The sequence below is a fragment of the Chelonia mydas genome, chromosome 27 (genome assembly GCF_015237465.2).
Source record: "Chelonia mydas isolate rCheMyd1 chromosome 27, rCheMyd1.pri.v2, whole genome shotgun sequence".
Classification (NCBI taxonomy): Eukaryota; Metazoa; Chordata; order Testudines; family Cheloniidae; genus Chelonia; species Chelonia mydas.
In genome coordinates, this window is record NC_057860.1 from 14,224,195 (window position 1) to 14,239,999 (window position 15,805).

At 50.6% G+C, this 15,805-nt stretch overlaps 1 protein-coding gene across 6 annotated transcripts in view; it reads right to left on the reverse strand.

The window, feature by feature from the left end:
- The window catches only part of ZNF385C (zinc finger protein 385C), a 186,541-nt gene that overhangs the window by 16,126 nt on the left and 154,610 nt on the right, over positions 1 to 15,805 (reverse strand). For 5 of the 6 annotated variants that reach the window (XM_043536779.1, XM_043536780.1, XM_043536782.1 and 2 more), the window contains one exon: positions 7,379 to 7,489. The exons of the other annotated variant lie outside the window; for it this stretch is intronic. In XM_043536779.1, coding sequence (XP_043392714.1) covers positions 7,379 to 7,489 — 111 coding nt within the window. The remainder of the gene's footprint in view (positions 1 to 7,378; positions 7,490 to 15,805) is intronic. 6 annotated transcript variants of the gene reach the window in all.

The window sequence follows — 15,805 nt, forward strand, 5'->3', positions numbered from 1 at the left end:
GATTTCAAGGGACCCCCATGGAGCTCTGGGTTTCTGGATGAGCCCATGGTGCAAACCTGAAACCCAAAGCAAGTCCCGGGAGGCATGGGGGGAGGGGATTTCCTATGGAGCACTGTGACATAGAACTGCAGAGAGGACGGGGACACACACAGCATGGTCTAGGGGCAGGGCACTGGGCTCTATTCACAGCTCTGTCCCTGACCCCGACCTGCTGTGTGACTCTTCCCCTAGCTGTGTGACTCTTCCCCTAGCTGTGTTGCTGTTTCCCCGCCCAACCACCCTTGTGTCTGGCTTGTCGATTTAGACCCTGAGCTCTTTGGGGCAGGAGTCTTCAGGTGCTACCATGATACAAACCAGTGAATAAATAACACCAGCCGACTCAGCCCTGCCCAGTCCGACCCAAACGGAGCCCAGGGGCAGAGCCAGCCGCCTGGGATGGACATAGGCGTGAGTGACTACAGGTGGAGAAGGAGGATCTGTTACATCTGCGGGTGCCGACCAGCATCTGCTGCCAGAAGAACACAGTGCCCTGAAATCATTTGGCCTCCCCAGGGCCAGAGACCTCCACCAAGGTGAGATTTTGGGGGGGAGTGTGTTGCAAAGCTCTGGTTTCAGCCTTTCACTGAATTGCTTTGCATACAAATCGATCCAAGCCGAGGTATCATTTTGCTTCAACATCGCCGCATTGCAAGGCTGAGATAAGGGCCCTTTGCTGATTAAATGAGCCAAGTCACTTTCAAAAGAAGCTTTCAGGCAAAATGTCTCACTTCAGAAACACACAATAAATTTCCTGCTGTTAGGAAAAAAACATTTGCGGGTAGGACACATCTCCCATTGTAACCTAACAGGCCTCTAACATGCAATTTCCATTCACCGTCTTCTTTCTCCCGGTGAACATTGAATAATGAAGTGCACAGCGGTGGGCGCATGCCTGCACGGCCCTGATAAAAACGTACACAAAAGATAATAGCCCCAAACATTTGTGTCCTTAGCAGTTGGGGACAAGGCAGTGTTGTCACCAAAAGCAACCACAATTTAGCGATTTATGGAAACTAAATCCCAAAAGCATCAAGACACTGTAGCAGAGCAGGGCAGATTAAGTTGCCTGGCAATTCTGGAGGCCTATTTAGGCTGCTAGAACTTACTAGGTAGAACCAGACTCTCCAACCCCCCCTTTAAGGAGAGAGAAATGAGGGTGTCCGAATTCAGAATTGATGGCAGGATACGTGGATGAAAACCCACCAGGCTCACACCAGGAAGCAAATACGAAGATGCTCCATCAGGTAACGGAATTTGGTCAGGGCTGAGCTGGAGTTTAACTAGGGCTCCCAGCGCTTTGCCATCCTGTGCAGAAATCAAACCAGCGTTACAGCGTAAACTGCGAGGTGATTTCACTCCAGACGTGGCCTTGGCGAGAAGAGGCGGGAAGGGCAGGAGAGTACGCGTGTGAGCGGCAGACAGCCCAGGTGTGAAAGAAATGAGTGGGAGACAGAACAAGTGCCGGGACAACAGTGCCGGAGAGACAAGAAGCATGTGCGCACGTGAGATGCGCGTGAGCATTTGGGATAGTGAGACAGAAAGATAGTGGGCGTGAGTGTGTACGAGTGAGACAGAGCACAAGCGTTTGTTGTGCGAGTGCATCTGGGGCTAACAGGCTGACCCTGCATTAGCCACTAGAACGTGCCCTGCGAGTTACACGGCAGCAGATTCCTGCATGTTCCCAGTTACTCGGTGATGAGGCCGTCTGAGGACACAGACGAGTTGAACTGGGACTCTGTTCTGAGCCAGCCTCCTGCAGGGTTTGTGGCTGGGGGCTGCACTTGTCCTCTGGAAGAGGCGGAGCTGTGCAGGTTCCCAGGCTAGCAGGGACTATCCACATCCTTGTGTCTGTGTGGCCTGTTCCAGTGCCTGATCGCTGAGCTGAGTGCATCAAACTCCTCCTCAGAAATGCGCCAGGAAAGCTACCGACTGGCCTCGTTCTCTGCCTTGGGGTCATCTGCAGCAAAGCACAAGGAGGCGTGGAAGGACTGGCGTTTTCTTAGCCATCTCCCTTTGTCACACTAGCTCTGGGGTGTTGCGTTTCATGCTGCCCAAATCCTTTCAGGGCCTATGCTGCTCCCCTCCCTCACACTGACTATGGGACTAATCGTGGAGCAAGGCACCACGCAGTGAGAGCCAGGGGGTCAGATTCGCGGCCTTTACAGCAGGGAGGGTGGTCTAGTGAACAGGACACCAGGGGGGTGATCCGTCAGGCTCTCCCAGCCTATGGGGATGAGGGGCTACCGAAGTGCTGAGACAGAAAGTCTGCCATTCATTTTGGGAGTCGCTGGGCTTCCCTGCATGTAACACACTAGATGGAGGATCTGGTGATTTCTTGGTGACAAATCACCTCTTTCTGCAATTAACTTGCTTCCCCTGCCCTCCAGCAATCACCTTGTCTCCTGGCACCACGAGGCCCTGCCCAAACGCTGTGGAACCATCATGGCTTTCAATAAAGCCAAGAAACAGGGGTTTCCCCTGTAGCCTCCTGCCCTATTCCTCCGTTTGGAGAAGGGAAGGAGCAAGCGTGCTAGCATGGTTACTGAGCCTCAACTAGCAGGAGCAGAGTATAAAGTGGCTAATTGCTCTCTCTGTAGGCGCAGGAGCCACGTGGCCGCTTATTAACCCACTTCGGGTGCTGGCCAGAGGCTCAATTCTCCAGCCACACCGGCAGGGAGATTACTATGGCGTCCCCCTGCCTTTGCAACCAGCAAATCAATATTTGTTTGGTCGGGTGCTTGTCATGCGTGAGATCTAAATATTGCACGGGGGGAGGAGACACTGGTATGGGTTGGCAGAGGGGACGCTTAGCTTTCGAGCACACAGGCTGCAGTTAGAGTTTGACAGATGCTTTTTAAAATAAATAGAGTTTTGTTTGCAGAGTTTAGGATATTAACCTGGCTTTGAAGGGCTTGTCTACAGGGGAAGGGTACAGTTACACTGATGTAGCTACCCCGGTTTCACTCCCCACAAGGGATATGCTTATCCCAGAACAACTGTGTCTTTTTCTCAGTTTACCTCAAACCCCTTCCCAAGCCATGTAAACTAAGCCGGACAAAGGCCCTTACACCGGACTAAGAGCGTCCACATGAGGGGTTAAACCAGTCCGACTCCAGTTCCCACTGTGACATTGCACTCCGTATGTTTTATGGAAATATGCTGATGACTGTGAATATGATGCAACTGGAATATGCTTTATGCAAAGGGTCTCTTGGAAGGTCTCATTACAAAGCTTGCGAGCTACAGAGTGTGGTCACCCCATTTGTTTGCACGTGTTATTACTAGGTCTGGAGTCAGGAGAATAAGAGATAAACGTGTATCACTCAGGTAAACCTATTAAGTGGAAGCCATTAAGGGTGCGTCAGAATCAGTGACCTGTACACGGTTTTGTTTACTTGCAAACCTTCCTGGGTATGTGTGGGCCAGCCCAGGAAGAATGGAGGCTGGGGTCTTGCAGGACATGTGACCATGTCACCTGATACTGGAATCCATCTTAAACCTGGTGCTTTTCCCTTTAGAAGGAGGGGTGGGGACTCAAAGACAAAAGATTCCCGCTTTGTGCCAAAGCTATAAAAAGGGGTGGAGCAGGTCAAAGAGGCTTCCAGTCATGAGAAAGCCCCTGCTTACCACCTGAGATGTCTGCTGGAACTAACAAGGACTGTACCGGGGAAAGGATTGGGCCCAGACTAGGAAGGAGTCTAGTCTGTGAAAGAAGCTTATTGGAACATCTCTGAGGGTGAGATTTACCTGTATTCAGTTTCTTAATATATTAGGCTTAGACTTGCGTGTTTTGTTTTATTTTGCTTCGTGACTTACTTTGTTCTGTTTGTTATTACTTGGAACCACTTAAATCCTACTTTTTATACTTAATAAAATCATTTTTGTTTATTAGTAAAGCCAGAGTAAGTGATTAATACTTGGGGGAGCAAACAGCTGTGCATATCTCTCTATCAGTGTTAGAGAGAGCAGACAACTTATGAGTTTACCCTGTACAAGCTTCATACAGAGTAAAACGGATTTATTTGGGGTTTGGATCTGGGTGTCTGGGTGCTGGAGAGAGTAACCTGCTGAGCGGTTTTCACTGAAAGCCTGCAGGTGATCATTTCAGCAAACAGGGAGCAGGGGAAAGGCCCACAGGAGCGGGGGCAGATGGGGAGCTGCTGAAGGAAGGGAAATGCAGAAGGAAGAACAAAGCAGACATATAGAGACAGGTAAGAGGGAGAAACCGGAAAAAGGAGGATGGGGAAGGAGGAGAAAAGAATGGCAGCACAGCAGTGGCCTGCAGCCACCCAGGTGCCCTTGGTGAATGACGCCCAGAGTCAAGCGCACAAAAATCACGAGATTGGGTTAAAGATCATGAGATTCGAAAAGACGATAAACACCAGGTCCTGATTCTTTGCCTTCTGGGTTTTGCACAGCCTAGGGTTCTAGTTCCAAGATGAAATTTTCCCATAATCCTCTAATTCCAGGCGCTAAAATACCACATATTGCAAGACTCCTGATAAATCCGCCAGGGTTGGCAACATGGTCTGAATGGGACAACGCCATGATTCCTGCCAGGTTAATTACTCCCTCAGGGCCATATTCTATCCCTTGACCTCTGCGCAAGGCTCCTATCAACACCCTGGAGACTGCGCCAAGGAGCGTGGAGCCCATCCGGGGCCCAGAATGACACACTGGGATTCGGCCCTCTGTGCACAACGACCATTTCAACCCTGAGCCAGAGCAAAGAGATTCGACTGGAATGAGAGTTGAGAGCTGGGCCGGTGCCACGGTCAGTCACCTCTTCATGGAAGGTTGCAGAGCAGATCTCAGCTGACAGTAAGGCGGGATCTAGTCTGGCCTCCCACGTGTCCCAGAGCAGAGAACCTCACCTCTGTCTGCTGGGGATCCACCCAACTTCTGCAGCATCTGATCTGACTGAGAATTTCCTTTTAAACTTCTAATCAGCTCCCCCCACAAGAGATCGGCTGGGTACAATTCATTACTGCAGGGGACGAATGAACGTGACCTTCCTCCCCTCGACAAGATGTTTGATTGATTTGGAAGAAAAGGCTAAAAAAAACCCCAAGCAACCCATCCAGCACATCAGAGCTCTGCAGAGCCAGGGCGGCAAAGATTACATTCAGCTCCCGAGGAACACATACGAACTGCACGGGCTGATAAAGCAGCTTAAGCGTGCAAGCCAAGAAGCGAGGCAGCCGGAGCGGACCTGAGCGAAATGAAGAGCAGCGGAAAGACAAAGGAACAGACGTGGCAGCTCCACTGTACAGAGAGGGAGGGCGCAGCTGCCAGTCGGCCTCATGGAGCCGCACGGGGTGAAGAACCAGAAGGGGGCAGGGTGCGGTGCCGAGCAACTTGGAGGGCAGCAGAGAGGGGTAAATCCACCTGCAGCACCACGTGTGCAGGGTATGTGCAAGCTGCGTCCGTGCCTTGGAACGCGGCTGTGAAAATGAGACCTCTGACGGCACCGCGTATCAGAGAGGGGGTGGCGGAAAGGGAGAGAGGCTGGCTTTACAACTTGCTGCCCTTCCATAATAATAAATAATTAGCTTCTTTCATCAGTGGATCTCCAAGCTCTGTAAAGGAGGGCAGCATCACTGTCTCAATTTTACAGATGGGGAAACCGAGGCACAAAGGGATGCAGTGACTTACCCAAGATCACCCAGCGGGCCTGTGCCAGAGCTGGGAATAGAACTCAGGTCTCCCATGTCTCAGTCCTCTGCTCAAACCACTAGGCAACACTTCCTCCCATTAAAGCTAGGGAAGCCATCGAATGCTGCAGGGCTTTCCCGCTGCAGGGGGCTGGCTGTGATGAGACATACCCGAGGCCGAACCTGCCCTTCCCAGGGTGGACGGGGGGCATGACGCAAAGACACAAGGTCATGATGACCAACCCTATTTTGGGAGGAACTCCTGGACCGATCTCCCTTGTGGTGCAGGGGACTTAACCCAGGCCAGTTTCCATGCTACAGGGCAAATTCACCCAAGCTATAAATGGGAGCGACTCCTCTGCAAGCGCATTCACAGTTTGTAATTGTATCTAAAACTATGTGTGTGGGGTTAAGTAACCCAGACATGCCCTTGCTTGGTGCGCTGGGGAGCAGGGGGCTGGCCCAGCGGGGAGTTAAGCACTGGAGTTCTGACAACGTTCCCAGCCTGTTCAGAGAGCTCTGCTGGGCCTTGTCTCGACTAGCAAACTTGAACCGGTTTGATGAAATGGATTTAAAACTCAATTAGTCAAATCAGTGCAAACGCCTAATGCAGATGCACTTCAATTTGTTTAACTCTGTGGTGATCTGGCTTGTGTCAGATGCCCGCAAAATCAATATGAGCACAGGGGAAAGTGGTTTATATGTATGTACATTAGGCTGGGCTTTGCCCCAATGTCACTAGATCCGTTTTTAAATTGATTTCATGAAACCGGTGCATGTCAAGAGCTCCTCCATTTGCTGTTCCTCAGTGTGTGAAACCCACCCACAAGGGCCAGCTGCTGACCTAAGCATGACTGGGCCTCTGCTGTATTTGTCTAGTATACACAAGGCCTTAGCCTTAGGGGGACTGGCCTAGGCATCAGGACATTTCTTTATTCCAACTCCCTTTGAAAGACAAGAGAAATCCCCTGGGGTTTCCGTATGTCCTGAGGAACACCCCCCATCACCTCCCCGCCTTCTGCTTTCTTTCTGGATGACCTACTCTCAACGGTGCAAAGGAAGCAGAAACCTTCTGCAAGGTCGGACTGGAAATACCCCCTGCAGGTATAGACGGCAGAGCTGGCTCCTCCCTATCTAGATACTCAGCTGACCCACATCGTCATACCTCAGGCAAGCACTCACCATCACTAATGGGTTTTATCCCCCCAGCACCCTCTGGGAGATCAGGGCATATTATCCCCATTTCACGGATTGGGAACTGAGGCACAAAGTAGAGGAGGAGACTTGCCCAAGGTCACATGGGGATTCTGTGGCAGAGCCAAGAACTGCAGCAAGGTCCCCAGAGTCCTGGTCCAGTGACCCGCCCACTAAATCACCCTCCCTGAGGCCCCCGGCACAGTGGGCACCTCGGGGCAGGCAGGACGAGCGCAAAGAGGCCCAGCTGATGTTGGGGCAGCCATAGCCAGCTGCTGCTGCAGCAGCCGCCAGAGCTCCTGGGCTTGGACAGCTACGGCTCCGGGCAGCCCCCTCCTCGGCTGTACCCCATGTAAGCTGCTGGCAGTGGAGGGTCTGGCCCACTGTCCCATTTTGGGAAGGAGCGTGTTCCTTCCTTGTCTCGACCATCCGGCTGCTAAGCCCCCTCTCCCTCGGCACTGCCCGCCCCACCCCTTCCAGACACAGCTTACCGCGGAGTTGAATCGGAGGTGGCAGATGTTGCAAGAGATGAACTGCTTCTTCTTGAGCGGGGAGGGGACGCCAAAGGTGTGATTGATCACGGCCTTCTGCACGGGATCCATCTGGAAGGGGAGGGAGGGAGGGCACGTGGTTACTCGGTGCTTAATACTGTGCTTCGAATCCTTTCCTTCCTCGGCTACTGCTGATGGGCCCTGCCAACACCTACAGCATGCAGCTCCTGGCACGTGCTGTCCTCCAGGTGTTGTCCGGGCAGAATCCAGACTTGTCCCCAGCCCCCGATGTCCAACACACCATGAGGTTCTGCCCGGCAGCCCGAATGTTGCTACCTCTTATCATATTGTTACAGCAGGAGCCCCAAGAGGGCGCTGTTACACAGTCTTGCAAGATCTTTTTCTTCGCCTGCCAGCTGTGTGCAGCCTTAGAAGAAATGCTGCCTCGTTGTTCATTTTGCAATGTCAATTCATTCTTTCAGAGGAGCTGTAGCAAGCAGCAGGAGACTTTGGTCTCTGCCTCAGTCTCTCCAACTAGAGCCAATTCTTGCTCTTGGGGAACCGGGCCCTGGTGTTGGCCCAAGATTTCAGAGAGAGCGGCTGTGCCTGCATGCTGTTTGTGACCACCTCTGCTGAAGGACTAATGCACACGGTGTAAATAAAGCAAGTTACACTAAGAAAACGTGCAGACTTTGCATCACTGGTGTCTCTCCATCGGAAACCAACCTGCAGGGCCCCACGATCTGCACTTGCTCAGCAGAGGAGTGACAATATTTCCTCTCCCCCAGCCTCTGGAGCTTTCCTGCCTTCTCCTGGCTCTTGAGTAACTCGACCCCTTCCCCAGTACCAGGGAGAAATAATTCCTCTTTCTCATCATTTCACCCACAGATCTCAATGCCTCTGAGAGCTGGGAATCATAACCCCCCTTTTTCAGAGGGGGCAAACAGAAACACCAAGAATGAGTTTTCCTCACGGACACAGAGCAAGTTAGTAGCAGTGCCAGGAATAGAACCCAGGAGTCCTGGCACCTAGTCCCCCAGGCTAACTGTTCAGGGAGAGATCCAGGAAGCTCTCAGATTCTCCCTCCTCTCTGATCCCTTCTCCGTTCACAACAGATGTCAATGTCGTGGATGGCAAATTATCGGTTTTAATTTGAGGTCCCCAGCTGCCCTCCTCATCAGCCCAATGAAACAGGTGCATTGCCAGGTGACTTAGCTGGAACCTCAGCCACTGAAATAGGGTCTCAGTGTTTAGACCCGGAGGCGATAAAAACGAGTAGCCAGTCATTAACCCTTTGTTTGCTGTTAATCAGTGAATAAAATTCACCCCCATGCAAGGCCAGCAGAAGACCTAAGCACTACGGGGTTTACACAGCACCTGTATCTTGTGCTTTTCCCTCTGCACTGCAGCGAATCTCACCCTCGTGACAACACGTCACTCTCCTCACAATGAGGTGTCGTTGTGACATCCTACGAGATGCAGACCCACCGATTGGGGTGGAGCTCAGAACAAGGAACCCTGAAAATTCCCTGCTCTGATGCCTAGTCAGCTGCCCAGCCCACAGCTAACGTATTCGCTGGGCTGCCAATTTTGGGAGCACTTCGACAGGTTGCTGCCACTGGGATCTAGGCTGAATTGCTCACATGCCAGGAACAATGTACAGGGAGGGGAATCCCCCCAGATGTGCTCTGGGCCAGCTCACAATCTCTCTGTGCTTCAGGTCCCTATCTGTAAAGTGGGGGTAGCGACCCTTCCCCCCCAACCCCGTCTGACTTGTCTATTTAGCTCGTAAGTACTTCGGGGCAGGCACTGGCTCCCTCTACGGATAAGGAAAGCGCCTAGCACCAGCCAATCTCCATTGGGGCCTGCACTGTAAGAAGTCATTTACTTTTCATGCTGTATCCAACTATTATCACAATTATTCGGTAACATTTTTCTATTGGCCGAGGAATCCCCTCGCCCCCGGTATTCCACAGGGCGCTTGCTCTGCACAGAACTAGACCAACTCCAGCTATTTGTAATGGGCTGTGTCTTTCTGAGACGATTCCTCAAAGGGCAGAGGTTCTGAGATGAGGCAGGCGCACACAGACCAACGACAGCCCCCAGTGGGTCTGTCTCTCCCTGACGCTCAGCGTCATTTTATTCCTCAGCCGGCGTGGTAAACTTATTCGAAAGCCATAACTGTTTTAAGCAAAATGCAAAAGGGGGAAAAATAAGAATAATCTCTTTGTTGGAGTGACGCTGTAATCTATAATGCAAGGATTGTTCCGCTACCTGGAGGCATAGGAAGATTATCTTATCTGTGTCTGCTGTCAGTGGAGCCTTGGGTTTTTAGGCGATCGTATTTCTCTGCAAAGCTATTTAGTCACAGAGACAGGTGCATCAGTCTTCAGGGCACATGCCTGGACAACAGAGCCATTATCAAGACCCCAAATTCCATTCCAGGAGTGAACAGAATGGTAACATCGAGTGATTAATGAAGTGCCTGTTTGCGATGAATTTTACTCACTTATCTGGAATATAAATGAAGAGGCATTTGGGTTGTGATGGGGGAACCAGAGGCCTCTAGCGATGACAAAGACGCGGCTCCACCTCTGACAACGAACATTGCCGTATGCTCACAGCAGCACCCCCACAGTGCAAACAAGGAGGAATCTCTCTCCTCCGTGCAGTGCTGCATCAAGGTGCTGTGTCCACGCTGTTCCCTTGCCGGAATGGCCCCCCAGCATTTTAACTGGTAGCTGCCGCTCTTCTGCATTTAAGGAGCTCATCCCCCATGTCTAGCACCTCAGGAGGGAGCCAAGAACTGGAGATGTCAGGAGGAAGGTGGAGTGGAATTTACAGATCTAAGAAGATGCCATGGGTGGGAAGTTCAGGAAGGTAGCAGATATTTCTTGGGTTTGGTGGTTCTAGGCAGCAGTGCCCATAATTAACTCAGGGAGGAAGGATGGGCTTGGGTTGAGGCATTGGACTGGGACTCCTGAGCTCTGAGTTCCCTGCCATTGATTAGGCAATTCACAGAACCTCTCTCTGCCCCAGTTCTTCAACTGGAAAAATGTAATAATCCTTCCACTGCCTGGTCCAGTAGGACTGCGAGCTCCTGAGGGCAGGGCCCGTCTCTCACGATGGGGCTGTGCGGCACCCAGCCCCAGGGGGCCCTGATCTCGGTTGGAGGCTCTAGCTGCTATAATGAGAACCACAAATCACATCCGAGGATTTCACAGACATTTAGGCGAGTCCCAGGAATGCGACACACGCCCTGGAAAAATGTCGCACCCTCAGAGCCATATTTAGGTCGGCCCGACCCCTTCTGTAAAGGTGGCTGGGTCAGCAGAAGGATTCTCTAGCTACCTCGGAGAGGCGGATTCACTCCAGGGGTGGAAAAACCCCTTCTGTAGGAAAAGCCTGCGCTACACCGGCCCAGCCACAGAGACAGTGCCGAAGTGATGGAGTCGAGACATGGCCTCAAGACCTTCCACCAGTAGAAAAGGTTGGCTCCAAAAGCATGCATGTGCGAGCGCACAAGTGTGCCTGCTGGCCCTGCACTGACTGGCGGAAAATGGGGAATATTTAAGAGTCTGTGAATGAAACAGATTCTTCCCTCCCATCACTTTAACATGCCCATATGAGAGTGCAGTGTCCAAGCCTCTGTTAGACACGGAACGGACTAAGACACAGTTCAGAGGTTGTTACTAGGGTGGCTGAAATATACCTAGTTTTTTGTGAAGTCTTTTGTGTTTTTCTTTAGAGAGAAGCAAAATATTGTTATTCCGGGGGAAGTTTTTTGCTGTCATATTCCATTTTTCCATTGAAACGTAACCCAAAATTTGTTGCTGTCGCTCTTCCCCCTCTTCTACTCCTTTTTTCACTGGAAAAGCAGAAATACGGGAAAACTGAAAACAGGACATTGAATTTTTAAAATTCAGATCAAAATTTTTTGTTTCATTCTGATGAAAAATAGGAACATTTTGAACAAGCCAAGCATTTGCACAGAAAATTTTTGAATGTTCAAAATGCCACTGTGTGGAGGGGAAAAACACCACAACCTTTTAATGACAAAAGTTCAGCCAGCTGTAGGCATCACACATATGTCCTGCCATATGTATGCAAGGAGGGATGGTTTTGTGGTTAATGCTCCAAACTGGGCACCATGAGTCCTGGGTTCTATTCCCAGCTCTCCCACTGATCTGCTGCAAGTCACTTCCTCTATCTGTGCCTCAGTTTCCCCCACTGTAAAATGGCGATAGTGACACTGCCCTGCCCCAGAGAAGAGCTGAGCTGTGGAAATTCATCAATGCCTGATAGATACATGGAGACTTGGGGCCAGAAGGTGGGCAAATGATTATTATTTTTATTATAAAAGTACCAGATTTTGATGCCTGGTCAAGCTTTGGGCCAGACTCCCAGTGGGTTTAAATGGGCATTTTTCCATCGACTCCAACAGAGCTACACTCATTGAGACCCGCAGAGCAGCTGAGAGACAGGCTCTGCGGGCACTTGTTAAAGATTGTTCAACTATTTAAATCAGATGGATTAATAGCAAAGGGGGAAAAAATCCAACCCATGGGGAGAACAGATCTGATTGGCTCTTTATTACTACACTGAACCTTCTGAGGGGGCGGTGATGAGATGCAGGCTCCACACCACAGAGACAAAAGGGTACTAGACAATTTGGTATTTTAATGATCAAGGGTCCTTGATGCTACGTGCTAGAGGTTTACACGCCTATTAATTAACGCTAAATTACAGCCTCTCAGAAAGCTTCACTTTCCATTTTGGACTCTTCCTATAAAGTATCCTCCATTAATGTCAAAACCACAGGACATTTTAATTGTCCAATCAATTTTTATTCAGTTCATATTCTCTTTAATAGCGCTAGTCCATCATGAATTCATTCAGCATCTGGGGATGGGCCCTAGCTGCCTCTCTAACCCTTTGAAGCCCCAGTCTGCAGCCATGAAGGGGCAATTAAAGAAAAGTTACCCCTTTCCCAGATGGATTTTTAAACTACTTGTTTAAGGAGATGAAACGGACGGCCCATTTCCTAGCAGATTGGGTCTTCACACTGTTCTACAACCACCTGTATAAGTAGGGGCATAGCGAGCAGATCGAGGGACGTGATCGTTCCCCTCTATTCGACACTGGTGAGGCCTCATCTGGAGTACTGTGTCCAGTTTTGGGCCCCACACTACAAGAAGGATGTGGATAAATTGGAAAGAGTCCAGCGAAGGGCAACAAAAATGATTAGGGGTCTAGAGCACATGACTTATGAGGAGAGGCTGAGGGAGCTGGGATTGTTTAGTCTGCAGAAGAGAAGAATGAGGGGGGATTTGATAGCTGCTTTCAACTACCTGAAAGGGGGTTCCAAAGAGGATGGCTCTAGACTGTTCTCAATGGTAGCAGATGACAGAACGAGGAGTAATGGTCTCAAGTTGCAATGGGGGAGGTTTAGATTGGATATTAGGAAAAACTTTTTCACTAAGAGGGTGGTGAAACACTGGAATGCGTTACCTAGGGAGGTGGTAGAATCTCCTTCCTTACAGGTTTTTAAGGTCAGGCTTGACAAAGCCCTGGCTGGGATGATTTAACTGGGACTTGGTCCTGCTTTGAGCAGGGGGTTGGACTAGATGACCTTCTGGGGTCCCTTCCAACCCTGATATTCTATGATTCTATGATTCACTTCATCATCATGCTCTTTTCTGGTGTCTTCCCATCATGTGATCTTCTGCCCTCACTGGCTGGGTTCTTTCAGAGTAACAGAGGAGTGGCACATCCCAAAGTCATTACTTCACATTTCCAGACATCTTTGGGGAAGCCACAGGGCTCTTGGCAGCTCTGAGTATCGGCTGCACAATAGATATTCGCCTGAGCTTTCCGTTCCATTCCTTAAGACACACAGTCTCCTACACGTCCCACCAGGTAACTCCCTGCCTCACTGGATCTATGTCATATGAGACATGACTAATGAATGACCCTGTAGTAAAGTTCTGTTATACAGAGGCACTAGGGGATAGGACTCTTGGGTTCCACTCCCAGTTCTGACAATGATTTCCTATGTGTCCCGGGGCAAGTCACTTGCAAAATCTGCTCTTGTGCAGAAGAGCCCAGTGTGGATTACTTACAGCCAGGTTAAACGAGCCTGAACACGCCTTGTACTGTGCAGGGAGCTGGATTTCAGAGGGGATAAGCACCCACAACTGCCACTGACACCAGCTGTGGCTACTTAGGACCGCTCCAGATCAGGCCTGTTAACCCCTTGGCTTTGGACTGCCCCATCTGTAAAATGGTGGCAACAACATCCAGGCTCCTGTGGGGTACTTAAGAGTTTGTTAAGTGGTTTGATTCATAGATCGCTAGATTGCAAAGCCGGATCATTGGGATCCTCTAGTCTGGCCCCAGAACGTCCCCAGACTAATCCCTAGAGCAGAGCTTTCAGAAAAACAGCTACTCTTGATTTAAAAACGGTCAGTGACGGAGGATCCTCCACGACCCCTGGGTCGTTACTCTCACGGTTCAAATTTTCAGCTTTACTTTCAGTCTGAATTTGTCTAGTTTCAGCTCGCAGCCATTGGATCACGTTAGACCTTCCTCTGCTAGAGCGACGAGCCCATTATTACTTATTTGTTCCCCAGATAGGTGCTTATAGACGGTAATCAACTCACCCCTCCTCTTTGTTCAGATACACAGACTGAGCTCTTTGAGTCTATCGCTGTAAGGCAGGTTTCCTTATTCTCGTGGCGCTTCTCTGACCCCTCTCCAATTTATCAACCTCCTTCTCGAATCGTGGGCACCAGAACTGGACACAGGGTTCCAGCAGCGGTCGCACCAGTGCTAAACACAGAAGTTAAATAACCTCTCTACACCCAGCCAACTTTCACCTGGTTATCCATCCCAGGATCGCATTAGCTCTTTTGAGCACTCCAGCACACAGAGCTCTTAAGTTTGAGGCTCCTAGGGGTGGCTTCTTCTCCTCTCCCTGCTGGCAAGTGCCTCTGAGCGCTGTGCATTCACTGGCTGCTGCTCCCCTCACCATTCATCTGTAGGGAGTAACACCCGTAGGGAAGGCGTTACCCACACGACCCGTCATCTCTAATGTGGGGCTCACGGCAAGAACCCATTCTGCCCCTGCACCGGGCCCGGGGAGCAGCGCTGACCTGGCTAACTCCAAAGGGAAAACATGCTTGGGGCAAGGGAGCTTCCATCCCGTTTCAAGAGACCTTGTTTCCAGACATGAAGTTTGGAAAGCGCGGCATGAAACCACTGCCTCGGCCATCCCCGCAGCCGCTGCCACGTCCCATCCAACGCTGAGTGAGATCAGACCCAACTGATGTCTCTTGCCAGCTCATTTAATTGTTCTGGACACAGAGATGCAAAGATTTCCCAGAATGCCGGGACACAGGTCCTGCTCTCGGGTTACGTGGAGCTGTTTGCAGCAGTAAGTCCCATATGTACGATGGGATGCCATCTGTCCCTTCCCTCTATCGACTTACACTAGTCACATGGCCTCTATTACTGAGGCTCTGAGCATTTCACAATCTGTTATACGCATTGATCCTCCCCAACCCACCTGTGAGGCAGGGCAGTGCTGGTCACCCTCATTTTACAGATGGGGGACTGAGGGACTAGTCCAGGGAACTGGACCTGGCCTCGCACTCTAACCACTGGGCAATCCCCACCGTTAGACTCCTTCACAACAATAAACACTTAACTCACATCTAGCGCTATCACTTCGCTGTGCAAACACTCCTTCGCTCATCCGTGCAACGCCCTGGGGAAGTAGGCCGGCCAGAATGATCCCCATGTTACAGATGGAGAAACTGAGGTACAGAGAAGCAAAGTGACTTCCCTCCTCAGAGTCAGAGCTGGGAAGTGAACCCAGGAGTCCTGGCTCCTAGACCCCTGGAACAAACCTCAAGACAACGCTCCACTCTACAGCCAAGAGTTATTGCAGCTGCAGATGCTGAGGGTTTCATAGCTGTTTCACCCCTCACCATTTCTTGTATTCAAAAGTCAAATCTAATGTTGAGTTTTGAAAAGGCGTTCGGCAGTGGGCCATGCAGTGCATAACTGTTCTGTGGAGCCGGTCTGCTCCAGTCACCCGCCTGCACTGCAGATATCGAATGACACTCTGTCTCTGCATCTTTGTTCCATCAGGCAGATCTGCAGAGAACAGTGTGTTTTTAGCACACAGAGAACTTTGCTAGAAGCACAAAACGACTCCTTTCGGTGGGTGACGCTGAATGGTTCCGACACTTTGATGCCACCTGAGAATTCTTGTGCTTCTACTTAAAAAAAACTTTCTTCCAACTTCTGCAGCCACAGACATTGGACTAGAAAAGCCCTGGCATAACCCTGGCTAGTCTCCTCCCACAGATGAGAGCTGGACTGTACCCCCTACAGTCTATTCTCTGTGGCATCAAGAACACC